At 35.5% G+C, this 22,442-nt stretch overlaps 1 protein-coding gene across 2 annotated transcripts in view; it reads left to right on the top strand.

The window, feature by feature from the left end:
• The window catches only part of RIMS1 (regulating synaptic membrane exocytosis 1), a 216,182-nt gene that overhangs the window by 73,970 nt on the left and 119,770 nt on the right, over positions 1-22,442 (top strand). The window contains exon 2 of one of the 2 annotated variants that reach the window (XM_017549397.2): positions 11,592-11,672. The exons of the other annotated variant lie outside the window; for it this stretch is intronic. Coding sequence (XP_017404886.1) covers positions 11,592-11,672 — 81 coding nt within the window. The remainder of the gene's footprint in view (positions 1-11,591; positions 11,673-22,442) is intronic. 2 annotated transcript variants of the gene reach the window in all.

Below are 22,442 nucleotides of genomic sequence, written 5' to 3'. Positions count from 1 at the left end.
AAAGATGTCTCTAGAGTAGTTAGATTCTGGAATATATGCCTAGTGAGAGACAGTTGACGGACTGTTGAAAAACAGAAGTGAAGAAAGGATAAAGGGGACACAGGACCACTGAATTTAAATATATGCAGAGATTTTTTAGAAAAGCAGCAAACTTACTGTATACACTTTTTCAAGAGCAAAGTTATAGGAGTGACTTATGAAAGTTACATAAAGGCAGATTTCAGTAAATATTTTTAAAATAATATTCCAATAGGAAGGAGTTTTTAACAATAGAGTTAACTATCTCAAAGCTGATGAATTCTCTAGTTTTAGATTTGCCTACAGTAGAAGCATGAATGCTAATGAACAAGTTAACGGCTTTGACTAAAGTGGTGACACATTTCAGTCTTAGAGTTTGAAACCCTCTGATATTTTTCTATATACATGAATTTATAAATAAGTACATGCAAAGTAAATGCCAGGTTAACCAGAGCTCTGGAAGTGACGTTGAACAGCAAGGTGAATATTAGTTATACAGGATAATATAACTAAAATTATTTAAAACCCTCAAGAACATTAAATGACATGACAGTGTATATACATACTAAAAGTATAATAAGCTAGAATTTTATTCTATAAAATAAATATATTTTATATTTCACATTTTAGGAAAAAAAGAGTCAGCCTTTATTATATTATTAATTCTAGATTCCTATGCCTGACCTTGCTGTTTTTATCTGTATTTAAATATAATTAACTTTTAATTAAAATTAATTTAAGCAACTTCAAGGAAATAAAATGGTTTAGTAATAAAGTAAGAGTTCAGCTTGTGAATCTAATGCTGTGACAACTTATATAGGACAGGGCCATGTAAAGCCTTTTTTTATTTAACCTGCTTACCACATAGAGTTGTTGTGAGGATCAAATGAGTTAATGCATATAAAGAGCTTAAATGAGTCCCTATCATATCATAAATGCTCAATAAATGTTGTTATTATTGCTACTATTATTGATGAATAGAGTGACTTTTTTTCATGATCATTACATTTGTCATGGTATGTGGCACAGAGAAAGTTTCCTGTATTTGTTCATTGATTACACCCAATCACTATGTAATGATTTGATGTCATAATCATCAGGGCTTCCCAGTGAAGCCATGGAACACACCACCATTTCATGTATTTCCAATGCAGACATTTCTTGAACTTTTTTCCAGTAGTTGGGCTGTTGCTATTAAACAAATTCTCGTATCCCTGTTTAAGAACATGTGTTTCCTGAAGAAGTTGGTGGTGGCTAAATGAGAGTACTTCGCCTGAAATTATTTCTGAAATTATTTTGAGTTTTGAAAGGACTAAAAATTAAAGGAATGGGAGAAGAGGTCAGATAATTTAAAGTAAGAAAAGTGGGATATGGAATAAAGATCAAAGTGAAAAAATGATATTCTAAAAATGTGAAGTAGATTTGCCAGACTTAGGAAATGAGCTATATTAGAAATTATGAATTTTCAGTAGATACAGATTTAATACCTGACAGGTAATGGGAGGTGATGTCTGGAAATGACAATTCGGGAATAATTATCTCAGGTAAAGTCACAAAATTGACAGCCTTGTCAGGTCAAGGGAGAGAGCAAATGTCTTAGAGCATGTTCATCTTTGTCAGTGAGGAGTAAGAAATCCTATTTGCTAGATTATCTTTCCAAATACCATGCTATTCATCCATATTTTCCTAAATGTTTCTTCATATTTCTATCAGTTTTGATGAAGGGGATGAAAAAGTTATTTACAAGATTTATTTGCTTTTCTCACTCTACATGCAAAAGATAGACTAAGAAGCAATCATATTCTAGTATTAAAGTTGCCATGTGAGTATCATATTGATTTAGTTTCCTTTTTTTGGTCATATTTTAGGAAAAAGAGGCCGGTGACCTCTGGACAAAATAAAGAAATATTCATTCAAAATAGAAAATGAAAGGTGTGTATTTCTCATATGGCACTTTAATATTTTTACAAAAGTAACAGCCCATGTAATAACACATTTTCATATCTGACTAGCTCCAGTTTTTCTCTAACTTTCTCGGCAGGTGAATCAGTTGAAAAAATAGTTACAATTAATTGAAAGTAATGTCTGAAATTGTTCATTAATGCTTTTCCACGTTTCATTTTCCCATTTTGTTTTATCTATTTAAAATCCACTTAAATCCCACCAAGGAACCATTGTGGGACCTCTCAGTAGATATTTATTTAGCTATTGGGCTCCCAGATGAGGGAGGAAAATGAATACTTTGTGGGGAAAAGACATACTTAGATACATAGAAGTACCCTAAAATCATTATTCAAAGAGCTGTGGTTTTGTGATAAAAATAGAAAACAGAAAACTCTTCCTTGTAAAATAGCTCTGGAAATTATCCTTACAAATAGCATCAATTTCCTCCTCTGCTACCAAATTTCATTTTTTTTATCCTGAACATTTAGAGTGTGGACAACTATTGTCTGACAACTATGTCTTACTCTTATACAATGTGGCAATATGGCACGGGGATGTGAGTTAAAGACTAATGCTTACAACTCAAAATATTCTAGTTTAATTTTGTGGCTCCTGCTACAACTGACAGTGAAATTATTTATTTGCTCAATACAAAATACTTCACAGATATCAGGTAATTTTGAAATGATGAACTGTGCTTCTAAGAGGAAACTCTGGTATTTCACAAATGAAGTTTGTAATTTGGGTGACATTATTCTTTTTTTAACTTACAAAGCACCAGTCATAATATATGACATGTGACTATATGACATGACCTAAAGTATGTGGGATTTGGAGCATAGTTTCAGTCCCACTGTAGGCACCAGAAATCTAAGCTGGTATTATTAACTGTTGTTTTCCTGTTTTGTTGTTGTTTGCTTTTCATATCTAAATAGGTTTACATTTCTTGACATTCATCTTGTTTTACTAAATTGCTTTCTTAAGTTAATCAAGACCATTTTTAGTTATTTGCCTCTCTTTGAGAGAGTTAATATACATGTTTAAGTTGATGTTATTGCCTACTAAACATTACTAAACAGTCCCTCACCTCTCTTTCAATTAAGTCAGTGATTGCTTCTTATGATGGAGAGACCACAGGCAGCCTAGCTTGGGAAAAAGCCAGAAGGTGAGACTAGTGGTTTTCAATTGGTTTATAAAGCACATAAGTTAGCTGTGAGGGGTGTTGGAATTCTTTACCAGTAGAAATGGAAATTCTAAAAGCCATAAACAATTTTGTCTTTAAAATAACCTATGTTAGTTCCAAGATTATTCCTGTAACACTGTCATTCTCACTTTTTGATCAATATGTTTTCTTTAGTGGAAAATAAAATGACTGGGACTTTTGTTTATGCAACTGGAGCCTATGATGATGTTTCAAACAGAAACACCTTCTGTCATTATGGGTCAGGGAGCAAAACAGACTGAATCTGTGGATTGAGACCATGTTTTTTACCTTGTTGGAAATATTAGACATCCTTGTGGTTTTTCTCATGTTCTCTCTAATTACTGTAGTTTATCATTCCCAAATTAGTTTAAAACAAGAACAACATAACAAAAACACCTTGCTCTAAATCTAAAAGAATAAGCCTTCTAAGCAGGCTTCAGATGTGTTTACCTAAATATTCAAGTAGACATGGGTTGGTGAGAAAGAAAGACAGCTAGAGTTAGAAGCCTGGCAGAGTCTGCCACCCAGGCCTGCCCAAGGGTGCTTCCTGTAGAGAAGTTGGGTACTCAAGAAGAAGTGAAAAAAAATTTTTTTTTGTACCCAACAAGCCAAAGAGGAAACTGCCAATTTCTTCTTGCTTTTAGGACATGGTGACCCTACTAACTACTGAAAACGTAACTATTAGTGAATTATAGTTGGGAACAGAGAACTCTCTCACAAATCTCCCCTCTTCCCCACCTCTGGCACAGGTATGGATGGGAAAGAAGTATTGAGCCAAAGTTTCTGCCTCTAGAAACTTAGTTAGAAATACGAGAAGAGGTAGAGCAATAATTTTCATTCTCTAAACCTTTTGAAAATGAATCTCATACAGCATTGTCCTGCATGGATCTTCCTGGGAGAAAATGGAGATGGCCATTATGGTCAAATGAAAGGTGACATTTTGAGAAATAATCCCCTACATGTTTAATTCATGTAATCCCTGTTTACCTCAAGAACTTTTTTTCCTTAAACTCTTTTCTTCTTCTCTCCCTCTTCCCTTTCCTTGCCCTACCTCTTGCTTCCACTTCCCCTTCTCTCCTCTCTTTCTGTATCTTTAACTTCTCCTTTTCCCATGGGTAATTCCTCATCTAGCATTGTACCCATAAGTAAAAAAGACCAACTTCCCTTCATTACACCCTCTTTTCTCAGTTCAGCTTTCATCTACGTTTGCAGCAATTCTCTTCATTCTCTCTTTATTTTCACATCACGTTATTTCTCTTCAGCCCACTGCAGTTCCACTTGAGCTTCATCTCCTTTTCCTTCTGCATAATTCAAAGCAAGACTTTAGACCTCATCCTATTTGATACCTCCCTCTGATACACTGACCATTGCTTACTCTTCTGGCAGTTCCTTACTTCTTAGTGGATGGCTTTTGTTTTGCTTTATTTTTATATGGAATGAACAAGTTTTTCCTTGCAGGTTTAGTGGCAGGAAATTTCTGGTATTCTAAGATTTTCTACAGTTGTGTTGAATTTGCAGGCAGCACATGGTTTTTGGAGAATGAATGCATGTTAGTAAGTAGATAAAAAAGCAAATGAGAGAATGAATATGTAGGGAATGATAGCAGATATAAATCCATAAGTAAGTAAATTAAGTGTAACATTTTTTAAATTGCTGAATGGAGAAATAAACTGATTACGTTAATAGAAAATAATAGCTCGAGTAAAAAGAAGTTAATTGAACATGTTGCCAAAATTTTGGAAACAATATGAGAAACTTAAAGAATCAAGTCTGTTCGTATTCTGGAGATATAAAGGATGATAATGGGGTAGATTGCAATGATTAAGAAGACCAGAGACTTGACTTCTTACCTATTATTTTGTTTCCTTATTAGTCTTTGAAAAATTTGTTTTTCCAAAATTTAAAATCTCTCATTAATCTCTGTAGTGAGTCTTTATTTTGTTATCACCTTTATTTTAGAATCATAGCCTTTTCATATTGTTTTGTGAATAATTTCCTGCCTCTTCAGGGGAAGGTCAACATTACTTATTGCTCACTGTAAAAAATGGCCAGCTGGTTTCCCTTGTCTTATAATTAGGAATCTACTTCATCTATCTTCCATACCTTTTGAAAGCAAAAATTACTCTGATGAAGCTCCTGAAGCTTCCCTGAATGCACATTGGTGATGTAACAGGACCTGATGGTTTGTGATTAGTACATCTGGCTTTTCAAAATATCAATGTTCACTTTTCCCTTCTGGTGTAGAATTTTCACTGTTCCATCTTCACCCTATGGGTAACAGTCATCATGTTCATTTGTTCACTGATAAATTGACATGAATATACAAACTTCCATATAAAATGAGTTTTAAAATAATATTCTTCACCTTTTCCTCTTTTAGAATTTGTGAATGGAAATGAGATCACTTCCAAAGACCTCCTTTGAAATATATATTTGAAGATATTTTTATCAATTACATTTTATTTGTCTTGCAAATGAATCATTTGTCTTTTTACCTTTCTTTATTCTTTCACTTATAGAAACCCTTTTTCTATGTACCAGGATCATATGTCTTGCATTTCACATTTTATAGTGTTCCAGTATTGTCATTGGTCTTAAGGTCACTCTACACTTCTAGTTTAGCCAGCTCAATATTCTGATGTCACCATTGTTCTTCTGTTATGTAATATTTGGTGAAGATGGTCTGGTAATACTAGAATAATGCTTAAAGAACACTGAATTATGTAGGATTATTTGAATACTTTCAGCGATATACCTATATCAGGAAATCAATGGTATTGAAACATGTCTGAGGGTGCTGGACTCAGTAACTTCACAGCTGATATTTATCAGCTTCCATTCACCTTTTAAATATTAAAGACAGCTGCCTGGCATGGTGGGAAGGACATTAGTTTTAATACCAAACCAATCGTGATTAAAATCCTGATTTCTTAAGGTATCAACATTTGCCATTTATCATTGTAAAAATAATTTAACCTCTTAGATCCATAGTTTCTTCACTGGCCAAGTAGGACAATGATATCCTCTCGTAGGGTGGTATGAGGAATACTTGACATATGCTGTGAATATTTTGGTACATAATAGGTATTAAATAAATAGAAGTTCTCCTTATTTTTCTACCCTTTTTATAAAAATCAGAAAAAAGGATATTTTTTTTCTCTTTACCATTAAAAAATTTCCCCATATATAATTACTTTAATGTCTTATTTGGTAAAATATTGATACATCAGATATTAAATAGTATTTCACTGGTTTGAAGCAGTAAATGAATATTAAAGAGCTCTTTCCACTAAATGAGTCATATTCTATGATGTACCGTTTTTCTTGTTCAGAAAGAGTGAACCTTACTCAAACCATGTGAATACAAATTTGGTGAAATTATTGAAATCATAAAACGTCTTGGTCATTTATTTATATTTTATAAATACTTTATAGAAACTTGCTATAATGTGACAAAATATTACCTAAAATCTGTTTTAAATCATTGTATTTTACCATGTTAAAATAGTTACTCAAGCTTGAAGTCTATAGATTTTCATTTTTTTTATCTTCCTTATTCATTTAACAAATATGTAGTGAGTTGCTACGACATGTAAGACACTGTTCTAGGCTCTTGGCATATGTCAGTGATCCAAAGAGACAAAGATCTCTGAACTTGAGAAGTTCATATTTCAGCAGTGGGAGACGGTACATCTCAGAAAATAGTAGTGCAAGGTGAAGGGTGCATGGAAATATTTAGATGTGGTGAGGGAAGAAGATTGTAGAAGTAAGTAGGATAATTAGGGTAGGAACCATCAAAAACTGACAATTGAGCAAAGACTTGAAAGAAATAGAGGTTTAGTAATACCTGTATCGGGAAGAGCATTCCAGACAGAAGGAAAGGTTGGTGCAGAGACTCAAGGCAGGAAGGTAGATGGTGGGAGTAGTGATGGGAGTACTGATGCTATCCTAAGGACTCTGACAATTCCTTATGTGTAAAGTAGGGAACGATTGGGTAGACGTTGCAGGACCTAATTCATCTTTCAAAAGAGTCACTCTGACTGTTGTGTTGAGAATAGACTCCAGGTGGAGGACAATAGTAAATGTTGGGTGACCAGTTAAAAGTCTATGGTGAGAATTCAATGAGAGACAATATTGGCTCAGGATGGGGTGGCAATAGTGGAGGGGTTGATAAGTGGTCAAATTCTGCACAAATTTAGAAAATGCATACAGTCTGGTAGATAAGACACAGGATGTAAGAGAAAACTAGGAGTCAAGTCTAAAGTTTTTGGCCTGAACAATTAGAGAAATGTAGTTATGAATAGCCAAGATTGAGATGGCTGCTAGTAGAATCAGGTTTAGGGAGAAAGATGAAAAGTTCATGTTAGAAATGCTGATTTTGAGAGGTCTATTAAATACCCAAGTAGAAATATTGAGGAGGCAGTTAGATGTCCGACTGGAATTAAGAAGAGAGAATCAGGCAGGAAATGGGAATGTTGCATGTATTTAGGGTACTTTATGGCTAGTGTCATGTTGAAGAATGGTGTGAAGGACTGAATGGGGGTTGTAGAAGGAAAGGTGGCCAGATGCAGAGCCCCTGAAGTTTTTTCTTGTCTGTTTCTAGGTACTTTTATTCAGTAATCAACAAATCTGAAAATTGTATATTTGAAAAATATTTCATTTTGTCCACCTTATATTATCTTAACTGCTCCTAAGGTCTCTTAGGACCGGTGTGAACTATACAGTAACACTTGGGAAGTAGACAAAAACACATGTCTTTCCCTAACACTGTTTGGAGATAATTGTCTCCATTTATGATAGGAAAATTAAAACATCATAAGATTGAGAACAGAAATGTAAACGTGCCATAGTCTACTATTTGACTGCTTCCTGCACAGTAACTAGTTTCCTGACATTAGTCATGAAAGATAAAACCATTTAAAGTTCACATTCAGATAAAGTTTTACATAAAATAGTGGTGTTTTTTTGAGGAGGGAGGGTAGAGGGTAGTGATTGCAGGCACCAAAATGGAAAGTCAAAAGAGAGAAGGTAATTATGTAAATTGTGTTTCTTGAAGGCATTTAGAGTTTTTAATTCACATACTCTAAGTATCTGAAAGCACATTTAGTTCCTGTTTGGAGAGATGAAAGCCTTGCCATAGCTTCATCTGCAGGCTTGTGGCAATGTTAGTTCTCCCGTGTGTACGTGCACTGAAGAGTGGAAGTGGCTGAGTGGGCAGTTGGCAACCATTCATTGCATTGATTGCAGTCATTCATAAAACCCAGCGGCACTGAGGGTGGAGTCAGGAGGAGCATTCCCCTGAGCCAGTTACAGAATGTCTTATTTGCATAAATCTTCAGTGATGCGTCAGTGATGAGGGAATGCTCACATGCAGTTAGAAGACTCTTTAAGAGCTCCAATCTGATAAATCTGAGTAATTAAAGACTTTGCAAAACATAAGAGGTCAAATGCTTTAAATTCCTAGTCTCTCAATCCGTGGTAATTCTGGGAAGTCAGCCTTGTGGTGGCGTTTGTGGCTGAAGGAGTGAATTATACCCGTAGACTGACCCCTTAAAAGCTGCAACATACTGAAATATCATTGTTGTGCTTCTTAAAGTATGCGGGATTTATATTATTATAGCAAGTCTAATGCATAGGAGATAGCGGAAATTGCTGAGGTTACACAGTTTCCATACATTAAAACTGTCAAAACTATTAAAGGTTTATCTCTCAGAACTATAATACAGTTCAATTATAATTTTAAAGAAATGGTAATCCACACAAGCTAACAAAAAATCTTGTGAGTGTATTATACTCAGATTTGTCTTACTCTGAGTGTGGAGTACTTTGTTCTTTTTCTTTCTTACATCTAGAAAAGATTTTAGCTAAAACAGAAATCAAATTAGAAAACACAGGCTATCTATTGCCATGATTTAAAATCACCCCAAATTGGGTAAATAATTACCAACCTGAAACAATTAGTTTTCTCCCTTCAAAACACAGATTGAATAGCTAACTACATTGCTCTAGTCTTGAATATTTGTGTTATTTTCCTGTTTTATTCATTCAAGTCAGATTAATTCTAAATATATTGCTCTTGAATATTGATGTGTTTATTTTTATTATTCAATAACACTTTAAAGTTAAAAGCTTTGAATGGAGTTTTTATCAGAAAGATTCTATAACACACATAGACCAAAACAGTATGTCAACTTGTAATTTTAAACTAAAACCACTGGGTACTTGAGATTAGACAAGAATTTTCTTAGAAAGATAGGACTTTTTAAATTTTTATTTTATTTTTGTTTTATTTTTTATTTGAGACAAAGTCTTGCTCTGTTGCCCATGCTGGAGTGCAGTGGCACGATCTCAGCTCATTGCAACCTCCGCCTCCCAGGTTCAAGCAGTTATCCTGCTTTAGCTTCCCAAGTAGCTGGGACTATAGGCATGCACCACACACCCAGGTAAAAGCTGTATTTTTTTTAGTAGAGATGGGGTTTCACCATATTGGTCAGGCTGGTTTTGAACTCCTGACCTCAACTGCTCTGCTGGCTTCAGCCTCCCAAAGTGCTGGATTACATGTGTGAGCCACCATACCTAGCCAATAGGGCCTTTTAGTCACAAAAAAAAACATTTGCTTAGAAACCTACCTTTAGTGCTGCCTAACACTATATTTGTTAGAAAATGGTTACTTCAGCACATATTTTTAAAAACTCTTAAGTGGTACATTTGTTTTATTTGAAAGCACTGTATGAATACCTGAGACTTAAAGGGGAAAAAAAAGGGATGAATCAAGATTTCTCATAAATTTAATTCTTTAGAATTTTTCCAAGTTGGTATATTTCAGATATTTTCACGAATAAGTCCATGTAGATTAAAAATGCTGTATATGCTATTTTTAGTTAAGTGAGAATTGCTAGAGATTTTTGAATGCTATGAAATTTAACTTGCTGGACATTTTACCTGTGTAAGTTAGATTAAAATTTCGACGCTCAGAAATCCTAGGACACTACACTTCCTTAATAATTGCCTTCCTGAATGTTCTCAAGGCTGATGCATGATTGGTCCTCTCACGATACTGGGAAAATAACACAAGGCTTTGTGGTACCTGAGGATGTCATTGATTCACATCTTTTGACCAATTCATTGAAAGTTTAGCATGAAATCTCGAAGAACACTACTTTTTGAAACTTATCTCAAAGGGAGGGTGGGTTGAGGCTTTAAAATGGCACCGTTTTCTTTTCTTGTCATGTTACATTTTGGTTTCGAAGTCTTAATGACCTTGTTTGGAATGAGCAGTATGTGTGTACACCTTTCTGTGCATTGTGTCCATGTTTCCCTGTATCATTTCTTTCAGAAGTGGAGAAATTTGCCATGCAGCTTAAGCTCTGGGAAAATAGTTTATCTACCATTGCTTCACCAGTGATCCACTTCTGGAATAACATGACTGGCCTTAAATATGAGCAGGGTAGTCAAATCTCCAAGAAGCCTCCATGAAAGCTCTTAAGAACCAGATTCATATTTGAAGCATTCTGGATCCTAAGGGGCATTCCATTTAGCAAAGACTAAGATGTGGGCTCTAAGTTTTGTAACCAAACCGTCTCTATTCAAAGCCATGTTTATTTCAAAGCTTTAGAGGAAAAGAAACATCTGAGCCATCCAAATTCATCCTCAGATGGAGATGTTTTCTGACTTCTGCCAATAAATGTCACCAATGCTCTGTAAGCCCTGTTTACGTGAAAGTAGGAATATCTCTTCCTGCTGCCCTTTGAAGCTTTGTTATTTATTTTGTGATGGATGGCTAAGGCACAAAGACATTAAGTACATTTTTTCACATTTTGGAGGTATCTTTCTTATTTTACACACACACACACACATATACACACACACACTTTATATATGAACATTATCTTTGATCTCTTCCTCCCATCTTAGTATGAGGAAATTTTGAACAAGGGGGATGCCTTGAGGCCTCTCAGATATTTTTGTACAAACAGAAAGACCTGTGTGGTGATTGATGGTGTGAAAGAAAAGTCCATATTTTTTAGTAAAATAGCAAAAGCTACAGAATATCGGGCTCAAAATTTAACATATCAACACAACAGCTGTTCCTATTTTTAAGCTTTCAGACATCTTCATGTGGTCACACAGAGCTTTCAGTAGCTTTTCTGCTATGAGAAAAGCTGCTGACAATCATGTTATTGATGCTAAAAGGAAAGTCAAATACAGAGGCTAGCACAGATTTTATTTGGGTATAATTGAGCTTTTGGAAGCCTGAGTCAAAGATTTCCAACTCCAGGGGCTTTGCTAGGGCCCAAAGGTTAATGTTGAAGGGACTTGCAAAGATTTTCCCTTAGATTGTTTTCCAGTACCGTGTTTAATTTCTAGATGTGTTCTACCCTTTTTATAATTAATAGTGCATTGTGCTGTCTATCATGCGCCCCAGGTGTGTTGTCAGGGACATGGCGAAGCCTGCTGCCTGCAAAACACCAAGAAATGCTGAAAACCAGCCCCACCAACCTACACCGTAAGTATAGCATTGGTTTTATTGACTGAAAATGTCGTCTCTTACGCAGATCATTGGTTGCAGATTTATTCACGTTGCATGTAAGAGCAGATACTCTGGCTACTCTTGTATAATAAAAAGGCTACTGTTGAATTAGATAAAATTAGCTGAGTTCTGGATTTATTATTTTTGTTAAGTGATGTTTCTAATACCATATTGAAAGGATTAAGCTAGTTGGAGGAAAGGACAGTTTTCTTAGGGCTCTAAAGTGACAGCAGTTCTTTTTTTTGTTTGTTTTTTTGTTTGATTGTTTTAGATTTGGAATGTATATGAGCTGGAACATAATACCTCAGGGAAGTAGGGAGGCAAGGTACAGACAGTGTGCCAAATGGGGCCTGTGTGTATAAGGAAAAGGCATAGGTAGTCCATTATCCAACCTTCACACGCTATTATTTAAAGGTAATGGAAAATTTTTACAAATGGATTGTCAGCCGGGCACAGTGGCTCACGCCTGTAATCCCAACACTTTGGGAGGCCAAGGCGGGCGGATCACCTGAGGTATGGAGTTTGAGACCAGCCTGGCCAACATGATAAAACCCCATCTCTACTAAAAATACAAAAATTAGCCGGGCACGGTGGTGGGCATCTGTAATCCCAGCTACTTGAGAAGCTGAGGCAGGAGAATCACCTGAATCCAGGAGGCGGAAGTTGCAGTGAGCCAGGATCATGCCACTACCCTCCAACCTGGGTGACAGAGTAAGACCCTATTTCAAAACATAAACAAAGACAAAAGTGGATTGTTCATCTAATTTTGTTTGCATTATTGCATTCTTAAGTCTAAATTCTAATGATTAGTTAAATGACCAACCGAAGGCATCTCATTCACATCTGAAACTCAAGAGTTGACTGATTTGATTTCTTCTCTACTCCCTGCTTTACCCTTCATTTGGTCATTGAAATGCTTATATTTTATATATTACATACAGTAATATATCATTTAGAATTATTTATATTTTAGAATATGAAATTTGGTAAATTTCAGGAGGCTTGATAGGTGTTACAGATCTTACCTCAATAAATATACTTGAATATCATCTTCTGTATTTAATTGGTATTTTCCAAGGAATAAAAATAGTTGTGAATTAGCAATAGTAAAAATGATAATTACATTTTAAAAAGTAAAAACTTGGAAGAAGTACTTTAAATGATATTGCCATTTTTTTTCCTGTAGATATTTCCTATAGATATTCTGACTTTATGTAAAGCCATTTTTGTATAATGGAACTTTTTGGATAATTCATAGAAACCTTACATCCCCACTTGACATCTTATATTCTAGGAATTAGAAAATATTTTACTTATTTTAGGATTCAAGTACTGTGAGGAATTAAAATTGATATTAAAATCTGTTTATATTCTACATATTGAGGTTTCATTTTAATTGGTCTCACCTATTCCAAAGTTCATTTTAAATTGGACATTATTGGATATAACTAGCATTTGCCATCCTCCACAACAAGACATTAGATAATTTTTCCCTTATTTTGTTTTCACTTTCAACAGATTTAACAGTTGTACAAATCTGTGGTCACTTTCATTGTACCTAGTGGAAACTTCTCTATGGCTCTTCTGAGCGTAGTGGCTGAGAAGAAGCAACTGTAGATTTTTTGGGGATCCTGCTTTTTGACAATCTCTTTGCTCACTCAGTTCTTTTCTGTTTAAAATAATGAGCTTCTCTGTCAGTGACTTGAAGAATTTAAAGTTTGCTTTCATTCCTTAGGATAGCTGATTTTCTGTAGAGAGTAATGTTTGTGAATGGAACTCTCCATAACCACATAAATCCCTTTTTAGGTTAACATAGAAAGGACAAAAATAAATTGGAGGGGGTGATTGAGGACAGGCTTTAGCCTGTAGATCAGTGTTTTTAAATTTGTAGTTTATGATTTTCAGCGGGTCTAAAAATCAGTGGAGGCTAGTGACCAGAACTCTTTCAATATTAAAAGAAAATAAAATATGATAAAAAATATAAAAGTGCCTCCCAGGTTAGTATTTTGGGTCAGAACTTAGATTTCTCTATATGGTAATTGTGTTAAAATATAAAATTTAATAAGCATTGCAGTTAGTTATGAGGATTGCAAGTTGGTTTTAATTAGGAGAATTCCATAACCAGTTTTGCTTTATCTGTAGATGTATGTACATAGATAACATGTATTACTTGCTTTGGCAGAAGTAGGGAAAATGGACTGTGAATGTAAAGTGGACAAAACTAGAGACAAGTAAATCAATTAACAAACTACTGCAATAGCCCAGAGAGAGATAACAAGGTCTTAACTTAGAGGAAGGGGTAATAGAGGCTATGGGAGGGAGACATTTCGAGAGCTGAGAAATAAAATGGGCAATGCTTGATTGCCAGTTCAATATGGGTTGTAAGGAAAGAGTTTAGGGGGATTACCATATTAATAGCCTGGGTGACTAAGAGCCACTGCCAAGAAATTGAATTAAAGCTGTAAACCAAATCTAGGCACAGATGGTGCATTAGTCTATTTTCACGCTGCTGATAAAGACATACCTGAGACTGGGCAGCTTACAGAAGAAAGAGGTTTATTGGACTTAAATTTCCACATGGCTGGGAAGGTCTCACAATCATAGTGGAAGACAGTGGCAGACAAGAGGTAGAAGGTGAAAGGCACATCTTACATGGCAGCAGACAAGAAAAGAGATTGTGCAGGGAAACTCCCCCTTATATTACTGTCAGATCTCGTGAAACTTATTCACTGTCCCAAGAACAGTGTGGGAAAGACCTGCCACTGTGATTCAATTACCTCCTACTGGGTCCCTCCCACAACACATGGAAATTCAAGATGAGATTTGGGGGGAACACAGCCAAACCATATCAGATAAGCAGTAGTGAGTTCAGATTTTCATGTAGTGATTTTTGTAATACCTGTAAATTATTCAAGCATATATATTTAACAACAGGTTGACTCTGTTAACCTTTAGCACTCAGTTAACTAGGGAAATAGATGACATCACCAAATGATACATAGAATAAAATAAGAGTAAGTTCTAGGTAAAATCAATGCTTGAAGAATGGGTAAAGTATGAAGGTCCCCCAACTCAGTCAAGAAGTAATAGTTAAAGAATCATAAGAATCAGAAGTTAAAGTAGCAGAGGGATTCAAGGGGAATGCCCAACAGTGTGAAATGCAGCAGAAAATCAAGAAATAAGGGATGAAAGGTGTGCTTTCGTTTTGGTCATATAGAGGCCATTTACCATAGTAGTTTCAATATGTAAGTGAATGGAAATGCTGTATTTCTGTAGTCTTGAGTGGGAAATGAGAAGTCAGAAAAAAGGAGATGGTAAATGTACATGACTTTTTCTAAAAGCTGAGTAGGGAAAAAGAGAGTGGTTGGTAGAGAGACAGGAAAAGGGTGAGAGTACTCATATCACTTGGTATATATTATTATGCAAGTCTAGATTGATGGATACACATTTCAATATACTTTATATTTTTGATAACTATGTATATAAACTATCCAAGTGTTCCCTTTATTATTAAAATGTCACTCAGCCATATTTTAACGATGCCACCTGAGTCATCATCATTTAATCAAAGTAATAAATATATCAAAATATTACTAGAGTTCAACAAATTGAGTCATACGCCTGCTGTTTCTTGGGTATGAGATAGAAAAATGAGATCTATAAATGAGTTAGAATCTTTTCCTTAAGAGTTTCTTCTTAAGTTGCAGGAGGAGAGGATAGTTAGATAATCAAATAAATTATAATACTGAATAAGTGCAATAATAAAAGTGTGTTTAAAAGAGAAAATGATTTATTCTGTTTGGGCTTGATGTGGTCTGGGAAGGATTTACAGAACCTGGAACAGCAATATGGATTTTAAAGACTGAATAGTTTAGTAGGTATGCAAGTTTGAGTTACAGTCTTCCAGAAGCAGAAAACAATTACCCTGAGACCCAGAACATCAGGTTGTGCTGGGATAATTTAAACCATATACTCATTGCTGGACTCTGTATGCATTACATTTTTCTCTAATTTGGTCCTGAGATCTCTCTCAAGAGTGGCTATAAACTCTAGTCCTGTGTCAATGGGGCTTCAGGGGAGGTGGCCATGGATGTTTACAATGTGCCTTTCATGGAATAGTTCTTCATCTGTGTTGCTGGCCTAATGCTGAAGTGACTAACCTGTGACCAAATGCCCCTCTCAAAGGAAACTTGTTCATAATGGCAGACACCCCTATGGCTCTTAACTAAGCTGTGTCCAATTTATTCCTACCAAGATGCCAGGAGAGTTGGCTAGGAGATCTCTGGCTAGGAGGAGAGTTAGGTTCAGGCATGTCAGTCAAGTGAGACACAAAGGAGGCAACACAATACAACACATGAAATAACAGAAGCAGTGTGTCACTGACAGATTCTAGCGAGAAGGGGCCAGCATGCCTCCAAGGGCCAACAGGAAGCTGGGAGCTGTCTGAGGTGGGAGCTGTCTGAGAAATGTATGTTCAACTAGCTGGTGGGAAGCGAGAGAGAGAGAGAGAGAGACCCATAGGCCAGAGCCTTTACTGGTGTCCAGGCTGTTACCCATTCGGGTTTCCTTTATGGAGTTCTAATTGGTGAGTGTAGAGCAAGGGGGCACTAGCTCAATGGAGTCATGCTGTACTGAGAGGTGCTCCCTGTGGCATATCTGGGCAGTCCATGGGGGACGTGAGGGTCAGTGAGCAAGTCACATAGCTGTGACAAGCTGTCCCATGGGAAGCTGTCACCAGGAGGCAGTTGTATGAGGTTGCTATCTGGATTGATCACTGTAAGGAACAGAGAGGAGGCAGAGAACTGGCAGCTATGCCAAAGGTGGCTAAGCTCTGCTTCTGGCATGAGAATGTTCAATTTATATTTAAAATAGATGCCAAGGTATCATAAAATTATAGGGATTCACTGCAGTGTGTGTGTATTTGTGTATGTGGTTTCCTGAGTGGGTGGGAATTTGTGTGTGTGGGTGTGTATGGGTGTGAGTGTGTTAGAGAGAAAGGAGGCAGGAAGTGCTGCATCAGAAGAATAGGACAGTTATCTAAATTTGGAGAAAATAAGCAACTCGTGCCTTGGCTTTGGTTTTACTTTTAATACTGCATTTTATTTTGAAATTTGACATAAAATAATGTTTTTTGTATGTTTTTCAGAGTTTCCATGGATTTAAAAAGTCTGAGAAACACTTGGCTACTCTTCAGTCTCAGGCACATATGTCAGTAGGACTAGGTAGGAGAGGCAGGAGGTAGAGAAGATCTGAGAAAATTTCACATGTGGTATAATTAGAGTATAGTGATTCATTAGATGTGATAAGAAAGCAATGGAGGCAAGATAACCCATTTTAGCTCAAGAGATTAAATGGATATGACAAAATCAAGAATAGAACTAACTTAGGCACTAGGCAGGTTTACACACAGTATTAGATTCGAGTATTAGTAGCCAAGGAAATCTCTAATAGGAATACCTCAGAAAACCGTTGCCTATTCTATTTCAAACTCAGCAGAGACTTAGAAAAGATAAACTAATTTGTAAGCAATTACCATTAAATAACATAATAAAACGAGTAAAATAGCATTGGGAGAAGGTGTAGAGATGGAAGGAATATAAACAGGTGATGGGTGTACCAGGTCCTCACAAATCTCCACTAAAGAACTTACTCATGTAACCAAATATCACCTGTACCGCAGTAGCTTATGGAAAAATAAAAAAAATACAGATACCAGTGATATTGAGACGTAAGTACTGTGGCATTGTTTAGCATAGAGTAGGTGATAAACATCATATGTTATTAAAAATTCTGTCAATATATAAACAACATTTCATATATGCCAAAAAAAAAAACTCTCTAGAGAGTATAACCAGTATTTAAATGAGGATTCGAGGACTTAAGAAAATTATGCAACATCATGCAAAAACAAATTTGTCCCGGTTTTTCTTTCCATATTTTAGCACTAAAAATCTCATGTCCTGAGAACTTCTGTTAGACCTCGGCTGACTGAATGGTTGGTCACCCTATTAGAATTTGAAGGGAAAAATCTAGAAATACAATATGATAGCTAAAGGAAAACTATGCTTAGCCAAATTATGTTTATGTTTCTGTGAAAAGTAACATTATCAGAAGTAAATTGAATCATGGTGCGTGGATCAGAGTAAATTCTGCTTTTTCGTTTTGCTTTTAGTTTTTGCTGGCAATTCCATGTTTCTAAAAAATTGAGATACAATGCACATACAATTCACCTTTTTAAAGTGTACAATTTAGTGGTTTTCAAAAAGTTGTGTAGCTATCATCATTATGTAATTCGTGAATGCTTTCATCACCCTGAAAAAGAAATTTCATACCTTTTAGCTGTCATTATCCCATTCTCCTCCAAATAAGGCCTCTGAAACCACAGCTTTCTGTATTTATGAGTATGCCTACTCTGGACATTTCCTATAAATGGAATGATATTATATGAGTCTATTTATATCTGGGTTTTTTTTCATTTAACATGTTTTCTAGACTCATAGAGCATGTGTCTGTAGTTTATTCCTTTTATTGCCCAGCGATTGTGTCAATATATCAGGTTTTGTTTATTCATCCATCAGTTAATGGACATTTGGATTATTTCTACTTTTTGGCTATTAATAATACTACTATTAGCATTTGGGTACACATTTTTGAGTGTACGCTTGTTCTCAATTCTTTTGGGTATATACCCAGGAATAAAATTGCTGGGTCATATGGTAACTGTACGTTTAACTTTTTGAGGACCTGCCAAGCTGTATTTCCAAGTAGCTGCATTATTTTACATTCCTGTCAATAATGTAAGAGAATTCCAATTTCCCTAAATTCTTGTTAATACTTGTTATTGTCTTTTATATTATGGACATCCCAGTGGGTGTAAAGTAGTGTCTTACTGTGGTTTCGATTTGTGTTTCTCTAATGAATAATGATATAGATGAACTTTTCATGAGCTTATTTGCTATTTCCATATCTTTTTTGGAGAAATATCTATCAAGATATTTTCTTCAGTTTTAAGAAGAAAATTGGGTTTTCTCCAAAGAAGATGTAGCTATCAAAATATGGGATATTTGGGTTTTTTTTGTTGTTGAGCTATAAGTGTTCTTTACATGTAATGGATAGATCTTTGTCACATAAATGATTTGCAATATTTTCTCCCATTTAGTCAATAGTCTTTTCATTTCCTTGATAGTACTTTTGAAGCACAAGTTTTTAATTTTGGTGAAGTGTAATTGATCTATTTTTTTCCTTGGTTATTTGTGGTTTTGGTCTTGTATCCTGGAAATCATTCTCATATCCAGTGTCATTAAGATTTACCCCCAGGTTTTCTTCTGAGTTTTATGCCTTTTGATCTTACCTTTAGATCTTTGATTCATTTTGAGTTAATTTTAATATATGATGTGTGTGTTTTTATATGTGCATGTGTATGTATACTTTTCCAATAGCAGACTAGGAAATATATATTTTTATGCTTGAAATATTATTCCTCATTTATAATCACCTGTCTAATACTACGTTTATGCCTTAGATCAGTTAATAATCAAAAGTATTAATGGGTCTCTGATACTGTGAATAGATGGACAAAAGCTCTTTTCATTATTTCTCTATGCCTTTAAGTTCTGCATACTAGATATGACTTCAGGCTATGTGGTCTAATGTTCATAACTCTATGTCTTCCTACAGTAGTGAATGGCAGAAACATCAGGGACACCACAGAGGTATGGATAATCCACCTGTAGACTGTGACCACCTCAGACACACCCACATCAGGAATATAATTTTTCCCAATGATTGAAAAAGACCCTAGAAACATTGGAAACTTGCTTACCTTTCTCTGTTTTGGGGGCTCTTGCCCCTTTGTTACTGCTGAGCCGTGTCATCTTCCTTTCATTGTTAAAACAGCTTGGATCAGAAGGTAGTGTTAAAAGGAAGAGAAGTTAATTTCCTCAACTGGTGGAAGAGTGTGCAGTAGAGGAAACAGTTGTCTGCTTTTATGTAGTGAATTGGCCTATTTATTCTCTTCAGCAAATATTTAGCCTGTACTGTGTGTGTAACATATTGCCATATGAACAAAGCAATGTCCTTGTTCTTATAAAGCTTGGGATATGGGAGGAGAAAATCTAAACAACAAATAAAAATAGATGATAAAACCCTTCACTTTTAACAAAGGCTCAACCTGAATGCAGTAAAAGAGAACTAAACTGGGGACGCTATTTAGAAAGTATGTTCAAGGAAGGTTCTAAGAGGAGGTGGCATTTAAAAATTGAGACCTGAAAAATGAGAAATCAGCCTTGCAAAGATCCAGGGAAAGGGAATTCCAGGCAGAGAGGATGATGGTATGTGAAGTGGTCCTTATGTGGAAAACAGAGTATCATATTTTTGGGAACTAAAGAAGTGCCAGAGAAAGCAAATGAGGAGAAAGGGCAATGGATGAGGCAAGCAAGGATTCCATTCTAGAGATTTTGCAGGTCTTTGGATTTTGTCTAAGACTTATATTGAGAAACCCTTAAAGCACTGCAAAGAAGGGAGACTCATGATCCAGTGTGTGTAGCAAATGGGTTGTAGGGAAATAAAATAACTTTTAGGAGATGGTTGTGGCAGTTGGGAGAAAATATAATGGTGGTCTGGACTCTACTGGTGGCAGCTGAGATGAAGCAGGTGGAGTTTGGTTACATGCCAAAAGTCATGAAGTTTTGAAAGCAATGAGGGAGAAGAGAGAAGAGCTTCTGTGCACTAAAGGGAAGAAGCTCCAATCGTATGTGTAATCTCTAATATGCTTAAGAGGGTTATTGTTCATTGAATGCAGAATACATATGTACTTATTTTCTCATGAAATCTTAAGCATCCTACTATGCATGCAATTATATCTTAAATGGCATCTATTACTGAATACTGTAGAAATCTTTTTTATATTCCTTTGGTATACTTATATAGCACATCAAATATTGAAGGCAAAAATTATGAAAAGTGAAATTGAGTAAAAGTTGAAACATTGCTAGATTTTTCCACTTATCTAAACTTATTTAAAGTTTGTTTATTGTAATTTTTTTACTCTGATATTCTCTTGGGACAGAAGATTAATAATTTTGCAGGTGTTTTGATACCCTTGAAGAAATAGTTTTTTAAAATATATGCTAGATAAAAGTATTGCACCTTTTGATGAGTTCATGTCCTTTGCAGGGACATGGATAAAGCTGAAAACGGTCATTTTCAGCAAACTGACACAAGAACAGAAAACCAAACACTGCATGTTCTCATTCATCAGTGGGTGTTACAAAGAGAACACATGGACACGGGGAGGGGAACATCCTGTGTCCCCAAATACAGCATGTTCCCCTCCCTGTGTCCATGTTATCCTTCCCCAATCTCCCCACCCCCTACTGTCCCTCACCTAGATCCCCAGAAGACACACTGGGGCCTTTTAAGGAGCTAGGGAAGGGATAGTAGGGGATGGGGGAATTGGGGAGGGATAACATTAGGAGAAATACTTAATGTAGGTGATGGGGGATAGATGCGGCAAACCACCATGGCATGCATATGCCTGTGTAACAATCCTGCATGACCTGCACATGTACCGCAGAACTTAAAGTAAAATAAAAAAAAAAAATGCACCTTTTAAAAAGTTATCTCATTAACTGAGTCAAGAAGAAAAAGAATATATTTTCATATGGAAAAGGATCTTTTAGCCATATATTTTATCATGAATGAAGTTATTTTTCAGAGATAGGCCTTCTCTGTACTATTTTTATCCATGTTTGTAACAAAATTGCATTGGGTTTTAATTTCTTGCTTTGTTAAAAGTTGTTTTCGTATACAATAAGACATGTTTAATGTCACAGGCTATAGTTGTATTACCACCTGCATTAGGAATCAATATCAGTTTTCTATTGATGTTAGAAAAAATGTCCAACTAGAAAAAAAAATGTTTTTGCCTTTTAGAATAAAGTCAGTAGAGCCAGTAACTTGAAAATAGAGAATTCTAGGAACACGGATATTTCCAATTCATGGTTAAAATTAGGAAGTGACAGAATTTCAAAAAATTGTGTGGCTTTTATAGTCTTCATTCTTTTTATATGATTTGCTGGCTTATGCAAATCATTCTATGCCAATTCTCAAAGTCTTACAAAGCCCCTCTTTCTGCTATAGCTATTTTAATGATAATATTGTCTTTTTCTCTTTCTGAATGCTCAGAGAAGATAGTTCCCTCTTCAATTTCTTGGCTATTAAAAGCATTTAGTTCTGAAAGAGTAGAACTTCAGTATTTCTACTATATGTGCGTGTGTGTGTGTGTGTGTGTGTGTGTGTGTGTGTGTATGTGCATGTGTGTGTGTATGCACGACTAAGGTCATGCAAGCCCAAGCAGACTTTTGATTGAGTTTATTTAATGGCGGCTTTACATTAAGCCACATAATGTGGCAACAGCCGAGACTTGATGATGTGTGTACTTGGCCTGCCTATGGTAGACAAAACATGAACTATATTAGTGGCTTGCCCCAGCGTCACCCGGCAATACAGGGGTAGATAACTGGATTTTACACCTGAAAATCCATGAAATTTTAGACATATACTTGAGAGCATTGTGTATTCCATAAAGTACTGTGTAAATATCATTCATATATTCTACTCTAGTAACAGTGAAAAATCTCTACATTATTCATTTATTTCATTAATTTAACAAATATTTACCAAGATCTTATAAGTGTACTTGATGCAATTTGAGAATACATGTTTTTGTAAATCCTGTCAAAACAT

This window comes from Cebus imitator, unplaced genomic scaffold (genome assembly GCF_001604975.1).
Source record: "Cebus imitator isolate Cc_AM_T3 unplaced genomic scaffold, Cebus_imitator-1.0 Scaffold218, whole genome shotgun sequence".
In the NCBI taxonomy this organism is placed as follows: domain Eukaryota; kingdom Metazoa; phylum Chordata; class Mammalia; order Primates; family Cebidae; genus Cebus; species Cebus imitator.
The sequence above is the reverse complement of the archived record's forward strand: the minus strand, read 5'-3'. Positions and strand labels throughout refer to the sequence as shown.